At 51.1% G+C, this 17,270-nt stretch overlaps 1 protein-coding gene across 7 annotated transcripts in view; it reads left to right on the top strand.

The window, feature by feature from the left end:
• LIMS2 (LIM zinc finger domain containing 2) overlaps positions 1-17,270 on the top strand; it is a 43,680-nt gene that overhangs the window by 11,046 nt on the left and 15,364 nt on the right. For 3 of the 7 annotated variants that reach the window (XM_035008271.1, XM_035008275.1, XM_035008270.1), the window contains exons 2-4: positions 13,632-13,791; positions 15,937-16,003; positions 16,263-16,383. In XM_035008271.1, coding sequence (XP_034864162.1) covers positions 13,636-13,791; positions 15,937-16,003; positions 16,263-16,383 — 344 coding nt within the window. In that variant the 5' untranslated portion in view covers positions 13,632-13,635. Of the gene's footprint in view, positions 1-5,905; positions 6,397-7,024; positions 7,256-8,569; positions 8,752-13,631; positions 13,792-15,936; positions 16,004-16,262; positions 16,384-17,270 lie in introns of those variants that run through there. The other 4 variants (XM_035008273.1, XM_035008269.1, XM_035008274.1 and 1 more) reach the window with 4 other exon arrangements.

Genomic DNA, 17,270 nt, shown 5'->3' with positions numbered 1-17,270 from the left:
TGATCATGGATGGGATTATTTCTGGACTCTCAATCCTATTCCATTGATATATGTGTCTGTCCTTGTACCAGTACCAGACTGTTTGATTATTACTACTGTGAATCTGTAGTAAATTTTGAAATTGGGAAATGTGGGTCCTCTGACTTTGTTCTTTTTCAAGTTGTTTTGGTTATTCTTTTTTTTTAAATTTAATTTAATTTTATTATGTTATGTTACTCACCATACAGTGTAGTGATCCACAATTCATTGGCACTGGGTGTTTTGGTTATTCTGTCTTTTGCACTTCCATATGAATTTTAGGATCAGCTCGCCCATTTCTGTAAAAAAGGCAGTTGAAATTTTGATAGGGTTTGTGTTGTATCTATAGGTCAATTTTGTGGGAGGAAGGTATTGGCATCTTCACAATATCAAGTTTTCCAATCCATGAACATGGGATGTCTTTCCATTTATTTAGGTCTTCTTTAGTTTCTTTCAACAATGTTGTATAGTTTGCAACGTATAAGTCTTATCCTTTGTTGGTTAAATTTATTCCTAAGTATTGTATTCTTTATGATGCTAGTGTAAATGGAATTGTTTTATTAATTTCATATTCATATTACTTATTGCTGGTAAGTTTTGTATATTGATTTTTTTATTCTGCAAACTTGCTGAACTCATTTACTAGCTATAATGGTTTTTCTTGGGGTTTAGGGTTTTCTGTATATAAGAGTATGTGGTATGCATATAGAGATAGTTTTACTTCTTCTTTTCTAATCTGGATACATTTTATTTCCTTTTATTGCTAATTGTCCTTGCTAGAACCTCCACTGCTATGTTGAAAAGAAGTGGCAAGACTGGACATATATGTCTTGTTCCTGACCTTAGAGGGAAAACTCTGTCTTTTACCATTAAGTATGATATTAGCTCTGGGTTTTTATCTGGCTGAGGAAGAACCCTTCTATTCCTAGTTTGTTGAGAGTTGGGTTTTTGGTTTGTTTTTTTAAATCATGAAAGTGTGTTGGGCTTTGTCAAGTGCATTCTCAGCATTCGTATGATGAATTAAATTGATTTTGGATGTTAAACCAACTTTATATCCTGGGATAAATCTCATTTGGTCATGATATGGAGTACTTTATATTGGCTGCTAGATTCAGTTTTGTTGAGTACGTTTGCATCTGTATTCATAAGCGATATTCATCTGCAGTTTTCTTGTGATATATTTTTCTGATTCAGGGTAATGCTGACCTTATTGAGTGAGTTGGGAAGTGTTCCCTCCTGGTAGATTTTTTAGAGTTTGTGAAAGATTGGTGTTAATGCTACTTAAACATTTGGTAGAATTCACCAATAAAACTATTTGGTCCTGGGCTCATCTTTGTAGGAAGATTTTTTCAAAGTAATCTCGAGACCCAACGTGGGGCTCAACCTCACAACCCCAAGATCAAGAGTCGCATGCTCCATCGAACTTACTAGCCAGGTGCCCTGGAAGATTTTGATTATGAATCCAGTCTCCTCTTGTTGGCCTATTTGGATCTTACATTTCTTGTTAATTCAGTTTTGGTAGTTTGTATCTTTCTAGGTATTTGTCCATTTCAGCTAGGTTGTTTGATTTGCTGTAATTTAGTTTTTTATAATTGTTCACAGCATTCCCTTACAGTCCATTAAGTTTCTCTAACGTCCCTTCTTTCATTCCTGATTTTAGTTATTTGTGTGTTCTCTTTTTTTCTTGGTTAGTCTAGCTAAAGTTTTGTTAGTTTTGTTGATCTTCTCAAAGACTCACTTTTGGTTTTTTTGCTTTTCTTTATTTTTTTTTTTCTAAACTCTGTTTCACTTATTTCTGCTCTAATCTTTATTGTTTCCTCCCCTATGTGTGCTTTGAGTTTAGTTTACTCTTCTGTTTCTGGTTTCTTAAGGTGGAAGGTTAAGTTATTAATTTGAGATTTTTAAAAAATATATAACTATAAAGCTATTTTGTACTATACAACTATTTGACTATTATACAACTATTTTTTAAAAGTAGGCTCCATGCCGAAAGTGGGGCTTGAACTCATGACCCCAAGATCAAGAGTCACATGCTCTACTGACAGAGCCAGCCTGGCACCCCTATTATACAACTATAAATAACTATAGTTAAGGGCGCCTGGGTGGCTCAGATGGTTGAGCATCTGCCTTCGGCTCGGGTCGTGATCTCAGGGTCCTGGGATCGAGTCCCGCATCGGGCTTCCTGCTCCTTGGGAGCCTGCTTCTCCCTCTGCCTCTCTCTCTCTCTCTCTGTCTCTCATGAATGAATAAATAAAATCTTTAAAAAAAAAATAACTATAGTTAAAACTATGCAACTATTTACAAATATAAATTTTCCTCGAACACTGCTTGAGCTACATCTCATAGATTTTGGTGTGTTGTGTTTTCATTTCAAGGTCTTTTCCAAATTCCCTTGTTTTCTTCTTTGACTCAGCAGTTCTTTAGGAGTGTGTTGTTTAATTTCCACATATTTATAAATTTCCTAAATTTCCTTTTATTATTGATTAGTGATTTTATTCCACTGTGATCTGAGAATATGCTTTCCATGATCTCAATCCTTTTAAGTTCCATGAGGCTCTTTTTATGGCCTGGCATATGGTCTACCCTGGAGAATGTTCCATGTACACTTGAGGATGTATGTTCTACTATTGATGGGTGGAGTATCCTATAGATGTCTTTTAGGTGTAGTTTATGCCTTCTATATCCTTGCTTAGCTTTTGTGTAATTTAGTCTACCCATTAAGAAAGTTGAGTTTTGGGGCATCTGGGTGGCTCAGTCAGTTAAACGTATGCCTTCGGCTCAGGTTATGATCTCAGGGTCCTGGGATCAAATCCCACATTGGGCTCCCTGCTCAGCAGGGAGTCTGCTTCTCCCTCTCCCTTTGCCCCTCTGCCCCTCCCCCGCTCGTGCTCTCTCTCTCTCTCTCTCTCAAATAAATAGGTAAAAATCTTAAAAAAAAAAGTGGAGTATTAGCATGTCTATTATTGCTAAATTATCTATTTTTCTTTCATTCTATCAATTTTTGTTCCAAGTATTTTGAGTTTATTATTAGGTGCGTATATGTTTATACTTGTTATTTATTTTTGATGGATTGATGCTTTTATCCCTATAAAAGTTCCTTTATTGCTCTTGTAACAATTTTTGTTTTAAAGTCTATTTTGTCTGAAGTTAGGATAGATAGCCACTCCAGTTCTTTTTTAGCTGCTGTTGACATGGTATATCTTTTCCATACTTTTACTTTCAAACTATTTGTGTTTTTGGGACGCCTGGGTGGCTCAGTCGGTTAAGCGTCTGCCTTCAGCTCAGGTCATGATCCCAGGGTCCTGGGATCGAATCCCGCATCGGGCTCCCCACTCCACGGGGAGCCTGCTTCTTCCTCTGCCTCTCTCTCTATCTCTCATGAATAAATAAATAAAATCTTTAAAAAAACAAAACAAAAAACTATTTGTGTTTTTGTCTAAAGTGAATCTCTTATAGAAATCATATAGGTAGATCATGTTTTTAAAAAAAATTCCATTTGCTAATTTGACTTTTAATTGGAGAGTGTAATCCATTTACATTTAATGTAATTATTTTACATTTACCATTTACTATCTTTTATATATATCTTATGGTTTTTTTTGTTTCTCAACTCCTACACTATTATTGCCTTCTTTTGTATTAAATTATTTCATTATGTTGTTTTTAAATCAGATGGGAAAAATAGGTTGATAAATAAAAAGTACATTTATATTGTCTTTTATTTTTATCTATATAGTTACCTTTACTATGTCAAGGTTAAATATACTTTGCTGCTTTTTATTTCTTCATGTGGATTCAAATTATTGCCTAGTGTCTTTTAATTTCATCCTGAAGGACTCGTTTTAGTGTTTCTTTTCAACTGCAGAATTTCTATTTGGTCCCATTTAATAATTTCTATCTCTTTATCAATATTCTCCATTTGGTGAGATATCATTCTCATACTTTCCTTTAGTTTTTTAGACATGGTTTCCTTTAGTTCTTTGAACATAATTAAAATAGCTGATCTAAAGTCTAGTTAAGTCTAATATTTGGGCTTCCTCAGGGACAGTTTCTGTTGATTGCTCTTTTTTTCTGTGGAAGGGTCACACTTTCTCATTTCTTTGTATGTCTTATAATTTTTTGCTGAGAACTGGACATTTCAAATAATATGTGGCGATTCTGAGATCAGATTCTCCCCCACTCCTCAGTTTGTTGTTGCTACTTGTTTGTTTAGTGACTTCTTTTTTAAATTTTTTTTTAAAGTTTAATTTCTATTTTATTTTTTTAAAGATTTTATTTATTAGAGAGAGTGAGTGAGAGAGATCACAGAGGGAGAGGAAGAAGCAGACTTGCTGCTGAGTGGAGAGCCCGATGTGGGGCTTGATCCCAGGACCCTGAGATCATGACTTGAGCCAAAGGAGACACTTACCTGACTAAGCCACCCCGGTGCCCGTTTAGTGACTTTTCTGATCCAATTCTGTGAAGTCTGTATCTCTGTCATTTGTGACCACTGAAGTCTCTGCTTGGTTAGTTTAGTGGCCAGCTAATGGCTGGACAAAGATTTCCCTCAATGCCTGAAACCAATAAGTCTTTCGATCTTTGCTGAGGGCACGAAGCGTATGTTGGGGCCCACCTTCAGCATTCAACTGGTCAGTTTACAACTCTGCCTTAGCCTTCACTCCTGCTTACACAAGCCTGAAGGTCAGTCAGAAGTGAGAGCTTAGGACCTTCTTAGTTCTTCCCTGAGCATGCAAGCAGTCCTGGGCTTTTGCATGGCCTTCTAGAGTCCCAGGAATATGTTGGTCCTTTTCAAAGCCCCTAAGGACATCCCATTCCTCAGTTTTTCCTTTTAAGCTTTTTGATTAGTCTATTGTTGCTCTCACTGTTATCCATTGCCCATGGCAATGACAGCTATGATACCATAGGCAACTACCATAGTAGGATATTTGAAAAATACCCCCTAAGAGAGGCTTTTAGCATTGGGTATGTGTGAGTGAGGTCACAAAAAGACAAGACTTTCAAATGGAGTCTTCCAGAGAATGAAGTTTTGAAGGAGCTCCAGCTCTGTCTGCTTCTTAATTACTGGGAATGTGGGATGTTATTTTTCAAGGCAGCCATGGAATTATGGTATAGGGGTCATGGGTTAGGATTAGTTAAAACACCACAAAGCTCACTGTTCTTACCAAAATTCTTGACCAAATGCCCCTGGGTTACTGCAAAACTGTGGTTAATTGACAGAGTTCCAAAAAATTTTTGCTAGTTTTTTCATTGTTTTTATGGAGGGACAAAATTTCAAAAGTTCTTACTCTGCCATTTATACTGATATCATTCTTATTATGTTTTTACAACTTTGTCCTCTGGAGCCAGAGTGCTGGCTGGGGACACCTGCATGGCTCTGACACCCACTTCTGCAAGACAGGTTGCAGAACTGGGGGGCTGGGGCACAAGGCTGTACAGAGATTTGGGATTTGGGCTCAAACAGACTCTAATTTCCTTTCTCAATTTCTAGCCCCTGGTACTTCCTTTTATAGTAAATATTTGTTGAATTGATTAGGGCTCGGTAACCTTGGACTTGAACTTCATTTACAAATTATGATGCACAAAACACTTGTGGCTATAGCCTCTGTCTCTGGTTTACCTGCAATTGCAGAAACCCTAAATAAATGTTCCCTTCTTAAATGATATTGTGGCTCTTGGTGGGTTCTGGGTTCCAGAGTTCAGAATTTCCCCATGGGCTGAGTGGGGCTGGTAGGAGGGGCCCAGGCCCTGGGGCATTGACTTCAAGATGCTATAACAAAACTTTCTAGTTAGCTTTCTTAAGCATTCAGCTATCCATCAGAGAGTAGGAGGTGATCTTTGTCCTTGTTGGCTCCTCCAACCCCAGCCTCTCTATGCCCTTTTGCCCCTACAGCCACCTTTAAAAAAATATTTGTTGAATTGATCAGTGCTTGGTACTTTTGGAATCGAGCTGCATTTATAAGTTATATTGCACCCAATGCTTGTGGTCATCTGGCTGTGTTTTGGAGCTGACCCCCAGGATGGTTAATGAGTTTGGATTTGCTGGATGAGGTATGCTTTTTGGTATGTGGGCCCGGCATCTGAGTGCCAATGGATCCTCTCCAAAGTTTCCCTCCACCCCAGTGTAGGAGGACCCCGCTGTTCAGAATGATAGCTACTGTTTTTTTCTTTTGAAAGGCAGAGGAAGATACTGCTCATACTTTCTGACTTTACTAGAAGGGTTTTTCAGGGAAATGGAATCAGTGTGAAAAATCTCTGTGAGTGCTCTGGATCCTTATTTTACGCTGACCAGAGCATCCGTTCCGCCAGCCGTGGCCACAGCTCAGACGCTGACCTTGGGTGTTTGCACTTGGATCACAATAACCCTGCTGATCTCTTTAGGTAAAAATGCATGGAAATCATGCCTTCCTGGCGGTCTTCTATCAAACTCTGCTGCTTCTGCTTTTCCCGACAAGTTGGGGGATAACTTGTTCTCTGAGCTTTGACAGCATGGACCTCTTTTGGGTGCTTGGCAATTTGTTGGTCGGATCCAGGGGACCAAGGCTGCCCTGGTCTGGGTTTCCCGGTGGCATTTGCAGCGCAGGCTCTCAGGGAAGGGAACAAGGCAGAAGGTGGGCATGTGTGTGGGACTTCCTCACCAGCTTCTTAACTGTTTTCTAGGATTCCTAAGCCAGATCAGTCCCATACTGCCCTCCTCAGCCACGAGTCCATCATCAGCATGTCAGGGGGCTTAGGGTTCCCTCTCAGGCTCCTCTGAGCCTGGGACCTCTGGGCATCCTGGCCTGCCACTATGGACCTCACCTCAGTGCTGTTTGGGACCTTCCCAGCGAGTCACCTCCCCAGCCTGGACCCAGCCCCACCAGCCTCTCATTTCACTGTGCTGCCCCCGCCGCGCGAACAATATCCTTTCTATTTGGAGTTGACTCCGCTGCCCTTTGGAGATCGCAGTGTGTAACGTGAGCTCCTGTCCAGAGGGAGTGGGGGGAGAGGCGCCCCCTGCATGCTGGCCTGTCCCGTCGCCGGCGCGGGGCTTGGCCGGAGGTGGCTGCCGGGCGCCCTGCCGCTCTCGCCACCGCCTCTGACGCCCGAGGCCGGGGTGGTCGCGGGTCCGTTGGAGCAGGGCCGCCCCGCAACCGGAGGAGGAGGCCTGCACCATGGCAGCCCGGCTGGGAGCCCTCGCCGCGTCGGGGCTCTACCGGCGGCGCCAGCACCGGCAGAGCCCACCGCCCGCCGCGCCGGGGTAGGTGGCCAGGGCCGGGCGGGGTCGGCGGGGACAATGGCCGGAAAGCTGCGGCTGCTGGCCTTTCCTCGGACACCCGGCTTGGCCCTTCTGACGGCAGGAGCCCGTCCGCCCAGGGCGTGGGGATAGCGCCTGGGTTGGCGATAAGATTGGGGGTAGGGTGCGATTCGTCTGGTGGGCTTGATGTCACCTGGGATCAACATTCTTGGGCAGGACGCTGAGAATGGGGTGTTAGAGTTAGGTCGTCCCATGGAACTCCCATTACTGCGTTCAGACTGGGATCGTTTCATTGCCACTTTAGAGATGAGCAAACTGAGTGGTGGAGGGACCTGCTGGACATCACCCATCCTCACCCATCCAAAAATGACTACGCTGTGATTTGAAGCCAGTTTGGACTGACTCTAAAATCTGAACTGCTTTATCTCATGGAGAATTACCAGTGTAGACAATTGATGAAAGCCTCCTTTGGGGCAGGAAGGGGAGCCTGTGGGCTCAGGGTGCAGCTCAGGGCATCTGAGGAGATGAGTTAACCTGGGGTGGGGAGGGTCCGGGAGGGCATGGAGATGGTGGTGGAGCCACTACTGTGGGTGTCAGGGGCTGGGGGCTGGGCCCCAGGGGCCCTCAGGGTGGAAACTTCTAGTAGAAAGTTGGGGAGAGTGATGAGGGCTGTGAACTTAGGGTCATTGGCATGGAAATGACGGGTGCAGCCCCAGAGGAGGAGGTGGGGGAGGAACAGCGGGAGAGGACCTGAGGCTGGGGGAGGGGGAGTCAGGGAAGAGACAGGGAGTAGCAGTGACAGAGGCGAGGGGGGACGTGGAAGACCCAGGGAAGAAAGGAAGTCCAGGGGGCTAATGCTACGTGGGGAAAATCCAGCCTGCTCTGAGCTCACTGTGTCCCCATGGTCAGAACAGCCTACTGGAGAGGTAATTAGGACTGAGCTACCAGAGACATCTGGGGCAAAGGACAGAGCAAGGAGCAGAGCATTGGTGGGGGGCGGGGGTGGGGGCGGAGCAGGGAACACAGGCTGCTGAGCCGCCCCTGTTGCACACCCGGGATGGCAGTCCCCTTATGCACCAGGACGGGGACCGGACAAGCCCATTGCTCAGGTGGGGAGCCTGAGGCTCAGGGCGCCAAGAAACTCACGTGAGCGTGGCAGTGCTGGAAGGGGATCCCTCACGGGTAGGCCTCTGGATGTCCTTGGACACTCGTGGAGTAAGGGTGTGGTATGGCTCTCAGGGCAGTGAGAGGCCAGAGGCCATGCTGGAGAAAGATTTCACGGTATAGACAAGGCCAAGATGCAAGGAGGGCACGTGGGCGTGGTCATGAAAATCAGGCTTCAGGAAAGTCCCCTGCATGCAGGCACATGTGTTTATGTGCTACTTGTCTTTATTTTTCTGTGAACTGCTGGCCTGTGCCCTCCCTCAGCCCTCTGTTATCCGCGGGACGGTTTTAAAGCGCACCTGCTTCCAAGTCAGTGAAGCTGCCCAAGCAAAGAGGTACGGCTGGGGCTTCGGGAGAAGCCATGTCCCACAGCTCCAAACAGACTGGGAAGATGTTTCTGATGGTGTCAGTGCCTTGTGTGCAGCAGCCCGAGGCAGCATGTAATTTTCCAGTGTTCCCGAGGCTGAGGGTGGGCCTGGCTTGGTGTCAATTCTTGTTTCCTGCGTGCAGCCGGGTACCCTCATGAGGGGGTGGAAGGGAGGGGGCCCCGGCGGTGCCAGGGGTGGCTTCCACTCGAGCTTCAGAGGTCGTGCTGCGGTGGGATCCCTCTTTTCTCGCTGCAGTTGGAACAGTGCCCGGCCACAGACCAGGTTCTCAGTAAAGATGTGTCAGATGAAGGCGTGGGGGGTGCGGGGTGGGGGGGACTGCGACCAGCTGCCAGTTATGGGGCTGTTATGGGCCGTGCTCGCAGGTGTCACCTCACTGAATCCTCCCAGTTGGCCCCTGAGGTAGCTGTTGCTAGTCCATTTTACAGATGAGGAGGCCCAGCTTCAGGGAGTGCCCTGAGGCAGAGCACACGGCCGCACCTGAGCCAGGTGGGCAGCCTGGTCTGCCCAGCCGTGCAGCTCCCGCGTTGGACTGATCACTGCTCAGGCGGTGTGGCCTCGGTAACACTGCCTCATTCTTAAGTGTGAACGGACCCCTGTAGTGGCCCCTGCCTGTTGCCAGGCCCTCCCCCTCTCTCTCTAGGCTCAGATGGGTGTGAGGCTGGGGTGGGGCAGGGTCTAGGGTTGTTCTTCTTTCTTTTTTTTAAAGATCTTATTTATTTATTTGAGAAAGAAAGAGAGAGCACGAGCAGGGGGAGAGGCAGAAGGAGAAGCAGGCTTCCCCGCGGAGCAGGGGGCCCGATGCGGGACTCAATCCCAGGACCCCAGGATCATGACCTGAGCCGAAGGCAGACACTTAACCAACTGAGCCACACAGGCGCCCCAGGGTCTAGGGTTGTTAAAAAAAAAACCCAAACAAACAACGGAGAGTCTTGAATGGCTGTGCCTGTGTAAAGCCACCATGAGCTGAGGGGACAGGAGAGAACATGGTCCATCCTGTGTGACCCTTAGCAGCTTCCTGATCCTCTCTGTACTTCAGTTTCCTTATCTGGAACCAGCAACCTCTCCTCACAAGCAGTGGGATCCGAGAGGGCTCCCCCCACCCCACCCCAGTCATTGTAAAGTTCGGTGACATCTTATCAGCCAGTGACATCTTGCACCAGCTCACAAACTGGCTTGTATTGCGCTTTCAGGATTGAGAGTGTTTTGGGGTGCTGGGAAGGGCTGGAGAAGAGGCACGAGACGGCATGCTCTTGTACACCCTCTGGTCACCGGCCATGCCCTCGGCAGCGTGAGTGTCGTCCGGCTGGGGCAGGATGGTGGGGTCTCCTTGGGGGAATAACTAGGCTGACTTTGTGCTCCCCATTCTTGGCTGGAATGTGTGAAGGAGGATGTGGAATGTCCATGTCTCCCACCCTTTGCCCTCTGGCAGGGAGCGTGGGCAAGCTGCAGGCCTTCCCCAGCACTGGGCTGGGGAGGAGGTGCTCTGGAAGGCTCCCAGGGTTGCAGGGAAACCAGGTCTCTACCCAGTGCTTAGCCTGCCTGGCGCTGGGCTCAAGGCACTGCACGCTGTGAGCTCTTCACCCCGGCTCCGTGAGGCGGTGATTGGTACCTGGGCGCACCTCTCTGCAGATGAGGCCCAGAGAAGCTGCTACCCTTCTCCAGGTCCCCCAGCTGATGGCGGGCGCTATCAGGATTCAACATGGAGGCGTGAGCCCGGAGCCCCCTCTTGTGTCATCGCCTCCTGCTGGAGATGGCTGGCATTTCTCTGACGGCGACATGGTTTAGTTGTTAGGCACATTTGCCTGTCTGTCCATCAGTCTGTCTTAGGCCAGTGTGTTGGAGTGTTGTCTGTGGGCCCGAGCAGGGTGGTGTGGGGATACAGTCCCAGGAGTGCCTTGAGGGTGCTGCTGCCCCCCAGGACTTGGGCTGGAGCGGCCAGTGTGTGGTCCCCTCCACACCCCACCTTCCTCTGCCAGGGTTTGTGCAAGGCATGTAGGGGACAGATGGCAAAATCCTCAGTCCGAGGTGCCCAGGGACCCAGCCCGGGAGCTAGACACAGACCAGTTAAAGACCAGCTGCTCTGCTTAGGGGACCAGGTGAAGATGAACAGGAAGGTAGGGAGTGGCCAGCTGCTGTGGGGGTGGTATCTTTTAGGGCCCTGGCCAGGAACGCAGTCACCGTGAGATGGAATCACAGGGGAGAGTTGAACAGAGGGTCTACTTACAAGGGCGGAACAGTTGGAGGCTGGTCAAGTGTCTGGGCTAGCGGCGAGCGAGTGACAGTGGCTGTGGGGGTGGGCCACCTAGGCAGTGTGGCTTTGGCAGAGAAGGCAGCCTTCGGCAGCTAGTGGAGGTGGGAGTTGCATCAGCCCCACGGGGGGCCAGAGGGCAAGGGGCCTTGGGAGGCACAGGGGCTCTGCTGGCACTCACTTGTTAGGACCCAGGGCTCTGGGTTTAAGCCGCAATCCAAAAGCCTGGGGGCTGGACTTGAATCCTTGTTTTGGCTTCATTTTCTGGTTCCTTTGAGTGGGGAATTCCAGATCCAGAGTCACAGGATTTCCTGTTGATTTCTCACTTCTCCAAGACCAGCAAGGTCTTGTGCACAGCCAGGAGTTGGAACTTCCTTCCACCACCTTGGGTGTGTGTTGTGGGAGGACAAGGCCGCTAGACTCACAGGGCTCTCCAGTGGGAAAGCATGCCTGTGTTGACGGGTGAGCCCAGCCCTCCGTGGCGGCTTAGGCAGTAGCTCGTCACCCGCGTCTGACCCACCTTGTGGAGGGTGTTGGGAGGGCGCAGGGTGTGTGTTGGGCGGGGGTGGCTGCTTCGTGCAGACCCTCCCTTGCATCTTGGGCTCTGCCTGACTCTTCCTGCCACCTTCCTACTTCCTTGCACCGGTGGCCAGTACATGGACAGAGTTTTGGTCCCCAAAACACACCCGAGGGCAGGCTGAGACATGCAGCAGTGCCTGGCAAGGCTTCCGAAGAGCCCTCTGGCCCTGCCCCTCCCTGCCACATGGTTTCCCAGTCTGGACAGCGATGGCGTCCTGCCTGGGGCCCCCAGCCCAGCTTCAGCCAGTGTGTGCGCCAGCAGCGCTGTTAGACCCACTGTCCCTAGCCCACACCCGGACCCCGGGCCGGCAGAGCCCTCTCCCACCTCCTGCGCTCATCCTGCTTAGGACGGACACCTGAGCACCCCAGCCAGAGCTTCGCTCACTCGAGAACTCCTCTCAATGCTGGGCAGCCAGGGAGGGATGGGATTCATACCCCAGCAGGCAGGACAGGCTGGAAAGACATTCTCAGGAGCAGGCAGCTTGTGTCCAGTCACTCTACGCGCCTACCTGACGTTGCCAGCTGGTTGCATCTCTCCTTGCTGAGCCTGACTGTCCTGCTTTGCCCAGATATCCAGGCAGCCACCACCCATTTGTCGGGGGTGACACTTGAGACTCTTTGCTACCCGTATAACAAAAGGCATTGGGCATCAGCGTGTTGGAAGGTCATAGAGGCTGCCAGTCCAACGACACAGCTCTTCTGGGCCACGCCTCGGGGCCCCTCAGCATGCGTCTGGCGCAGTGTGGGCATTTCCCCTTGTGGTTCAGTTTGGACTCTACTCCTCCCAAAAGGAAGCCTGCCACTTACCCCAGGGACGGCGTTGCCCACCCTGGATGAGGAGGTTTGTTCCCAGCCTGCTCCTATCCCAAAGAGTCACACTCTCACCTTCTCCATGGTAGGGTGGTTATATGTTTCTTTGGGGGCAGGTGATTTGCAACTAACTCCTAGTGCAGAGGAAAGAGCCATTGCAGTCCGACCAATCTGGGTTCAAATCTGGACTCTGTCATCTACTGTGTGAGCTTGGGCAAGTTGCCTAACCTCTCTGAGCCTTAGTTCTCTCATCTGGAGGGGAGGGTTGCCTCAGGGATTAAACCAGTGGATTACAGAGCTACTGATTTGTGCCTGGGTGAATTCTATACCTGAGAGACTCTGGTTCCCTGAGACGAGGCGATAGGAGGCACGAGAGGGAGCTGAGGTGGCCACAGACACCCCAACACATGGGCCAGCATGATGAAGACTGAGCAGCCTGGGAACCAAGCAGAGACGATGCAGTAGCATCGTCCTTCGTGGGGGCTTACTGTGGGCCAGGCATGAGCTGAGTGCTGACACGTGTCCCTCATCTAACGGGCCTCTCACCCATCTTATGGTCTTTCCATGGCTGGGAGTCTAGACCCAGAGAGTGAGGTACAGCCCAGGCCACCATGAGAGTGCCGGTCTTGAGCCCTCGCTGCTCTGACCGGTGTGTGCCTGGCTATGGCCCAGCCGCGTCTGATGCTCCATGGAAGTGCCTGGGGGCTGCAGGGCATGGCAGAAAGATGGGGGCTTTAGAGTCTGGAGGGGTGCTGTTTTCTAATCCAGGCTTTGCCTCCACACACTGTGGCCCTCGGGAAGGACACTAACTCTCTGCAGGCCTTGGCTTGTCCATCTGTAAAATGGGGATGCTGTGTTGGCCTAGTAGGGTTGTCGTCTGGGAATACATACTGTAGCCCCTGGTGTGCGCTGGCACTTAGGATGCCCGTGGCGCACAGAAGCTTCGGCGGATTTGCAGGGTAGCTGTGCAGGCTGAGCCAAGCTGGTGCCAGGCAGCTTGGCCCCGACTGCGTGTTGCTGAGTCCCCACAGCGCCAAGACTGTCATCAGGGCGAGAACAGAGATTTTCCTTACGCTGGAGAACATTTTAGCTTTTTAAGGAGGGAGGCGTGCCCCTCGAGTGCAGCCCTCCAGGCTTGCTTGACTTTGCCCCTCCGCAGTCCTGACCTTCTCGTTCCTTCTCCCCGCAGCAACATGTCCAGCGCCTTGGCCAACGCGGTATGCCAGCGCTGCCAGGCGCGCTTTGCCCCTGCCGAGCGGATCGTCAACAGCAACGGAGAGCTGTACCACGAGCACTGCTTCGTGTGTGCCCAGTGCTTCCGGCCCTTCCCCGAGGGGCTCTTCTACGAGGTGAGGACCCAGGACCCCCGGCCGGACTGCCGTATTGGAGCCCGAATCCCCCACCAGCTCAGAGCCTGCGTTCTAAGAGCCTGTGGGCTGTGCCCAGCCATGGTCCTGACTGATGACTGATGGGCAGTCGTGCCAGGTCTTAGGCTTGCTGCACTTTGGGGGCACATCCTCACGTATGAGGTGTGAACAGGGCCCCCCTGGTGGCTGTGGGTGCTGAAGGAGAGTCACCATTCATCCAGCCTCCTCTGGGTAGACTCTGGGAGGCCACGGGATGCAAACACCCTGCCCTGGTGGGACATACCCTCCTTTGGGATCAGACAGTGAACAGAATAAATATATAGTATATCAGATGGTGCTCAGTGCTCTGGGTATAGAGGCTCTCGGGGTGAGGAGGGTGGGTGGTCAGGGAAGGTGATGTTTGAGCAGACCTGAAGGAGGTGAGGGAGCCATGCACACATCTGCAGGAAGAGCACTCAGTAGAGAGAACAGTCAAGTGCAAAGGCCCTGAGGTCAGAGCATGCAGGGAATTTGAGGTGCAGCAGGAGGCAGTCTGTCTGACATCTGAAAAGGACCGTTCTCCTTGCTGTGCTGGGGAGAGACTAATGTGGGCAGGCACAGAAGCTGGAGAACAGGTGGGGCCAGAAGCTGGATTACTGAAAAAATCCAGATCAAGTGAAGTGGTCTAGATCGGGCCATAGTGGCTCATAAGAGCAGATTGTTTAAATTTTTAAAAAACTTGCCAGCTCGTGGGTAAACATAACTCTTAGTAAAAATTAAGTTATATAAATGTACAGGGAGATAAAATTTTATTGAAAACAAGGGTAACACATACTCAAAACTCACAACTTCCTAATTATTTTATTATGTTTTCCTATCATCTATGCCTTCGAAGTTATTTGTCTATTATACCTGGGTGGTGGAAACCGTACCCTGATGGCTGCCGCACATAGCTGAACTCCATGCTGCTGTCCTGTTGGGAGCTTGACATTGTCCGTGGCAGGAATAGTCACACCTTAGAAACTGTTAAATGCTACAGATCGGACCCCGCCTTCCAAAGGGCTGGTTGGTCGTCATTTACCAGCGCACCAGTGGGGGGTGCAGTGGAAGTGGTGACCGGGGCTCAGAGGCTGGAGAGACTTGGAAGGTACAGCTGATGGGATCGACAGATGGGTGGCCGTGCGGTGTGTGAGCTCCTCCTAGCCGTCTGGGGGAAATGCTGGAGCACTGTAGAGGCACGGGGAGGGGAGGCCGAGCTCTGTTTGCAGTGGCCATGTGCCTAGAACAAAGCCTGGAGCATAGTAGGTGCTCAGGAAATAGTCGTTGCTGAATTAATTTCACGCCCTGCCACCTCTACGGGCCACTGGGTAGGGCTGTATTCAGTTGTAGCCCAATAAGACGCTCATTTCAGAGAAGAGGGCAAACCGACCTTTTTGATAAGAAAAAATTGTCAAGGGAGAAGAAAGCAGGGACAGGGTTTGGCCACACTTGGGGCTAGTGCAAGGGCCATCATGCCCAGGTACATGGGGACGATGGCTGGTGCCCGGAGTGGCTCCTGCTGGCTGCAGGGCTTGGGGTTCTCCCTCAGGGCCCCATGTTTTTCCTGTGTCCCTCTTTCTGTCTTCCCTCTCCGGGTCTCTGGTGGCCTCTGGGGGAAATGCCTTCTCACACAGAGAAGACACACAGGAAATAGGGCCAAGTGACATTTATAAATCAGACTTGATCCCAGCCCTCGGCTCGCTCCCAGCACCAGCAGGGACAAGATCTTGTGCAAATAGCCTCGGCTTTTGGAAGGCTGGCCTTGCCCAGTTCCCAGCTTCTCGGAAACCCCTCACTTTGCACACCCGCCTGTGGAAAGGGCCAATTCCGGCTGATTCCCTCCCATCTCCAGGCCTTGCCCCTGCTGCTCTGGGATGCCTTCCTCTCAGCACCTCCACCCCTGCGGTCTTCTAGCTCCTTACTACCTCCTCCAGAAGCCTTCTCTGGAAGGAGGGTTAGGTGCTGCACCCCGCTTCCTGCTGGTAGCAGTTGCTTAAATTGGGGTGCTTCTCTAGCCTCCCCGAGGGTGGGTCCTGATCCATCAAAGACCAGCCAGCTGGGGGCAATAATGGGCGTTTGCTTGAATTTTCTCTGCTGGCCCATTTGCAGTTCGAAGGCCGGAAGTACTGCGAACACGACTTCCAAATGCTGTTTGCTCCGTGTTGCGGATCCTGCGGTAAGGGCTGGATGCAGCACACTCCTCTGCACGCCTGGGGGGTTGGGCAGGTGGGTGGGAGCACAGGTGCTCTTCCCTGACCCCCTCTCTGAGCACCAGCTCTCTGCAGGCATCACCTCCCCAAGCTCTGGGAGGGGAGCCCCGGGACCAGGCTGAGCTCAGGCGAGTGCCAGTGAGTGCAGGGCTTTGGAGGGGGCTGGGAGGGGGCTGGGAGGGGAGCGCACGCCTGCCTTAGTGAGCAGGGACCAATGTCTTCCAGGTGAGTTCATCATCGGCCGAGTCATCAAGGCTATGAACAACAACTGGCACCCGGGGTGCTTCCGCTGTGAGCTGTGTGACGTGGAGCTGGCTGACCTGGGCTTCGTGAAGAACGCAGGCAGGTGAGGTGGGCCGGGGCTGGGTGGGAGGAGGGCCCTCACCCGGGCACTGCCTAGTGAGCACCGGGCCCTGTGGCCTGTGCCCACTGGCAAGGCCGCTAAGAGACCCCTGGTTTACAGGTGAGGGCTGGGGCCGGAGAGAGTAGGGCCTGCCCCGGGCCTGGGGATGCTCCCAGGAGCAGGCTGACAGTAGGCAGCGAGGATGAAGGTGGCCGGAGCAGGGACCATCAGATGCAGTGGATGGACAAAGAGCTTTGGGTCATCACTACTGCCTGGCCACCCCTCGCCGCTGAGCCCAACCACCTACCTCCTTCCATGTACCCCTGGCTAAATGCTGCTGGAGAGAGATCACTCAGCCAGGGGGGCCCAAATTGACTCTGACACGCAGGGCACCCGGCTAGGGTTCCTTGGTAGACTAAGTCCCCGCCTTCCAGGAAGACGGGCTCGTTTCTCCCTGCATGGCCTCTCTGCCCGCCACCCTCCCAAAGTCAGGACGTCCCCTCCCACTTCCCCGAGGGGAAAGCTGTCCTGCTCCCTGCCCTGGTGCCTCCCCGGCTCAGTCCCCAAGCACCAGCACCACGGAGGCCCTGTCCCTGCTCCTCCCGAGGTCCCGCTCCTTCCCACCCTCCTCTCTAGCGGGGCTCCCAGCTGCAGTCTGTGCTCTTTCTCCCAGAGCTGTCCTCCCACCGCGGTTGTCTGCAGCCTGTCCCAGCGGCCTCGCTGGCTCCTCTCATGTGCCCCCCACTGCCAGTCTGCTCGACCCCCACGACCTCCCTCTGCTTGCCAGACCCACGGGTCACTGCTGGTCCTCTCTTGGCCTCTCGGCAGGCTTCCCGGCAGCTTTTCCTTCTTGCTGAAATGCCTGCTCTCCAGGCGCCCAGGACCCTGTG

Source organism: Mirounga leonina, unplaced genomic scaffold (genome assembly GCF_011800145.1).
Source record: "Mirounga leonina isolate KUSES-001 unplaced genomic scaffold, KU_Mleo_1.0 Mir_151, whole genome shotgun sequence".
NCBI classification, from domain to species: domain Eukaryota; kingdom Metazoa; phylum Chordata; class Mammalia; order Carnivora; family Phocidae; genus Mirounga; species Mirounga leonina.
Note: the sequence above shows the minus strand (reverse complement) of the source record. Positions and strands in the feature narration are given on the sequence as shown.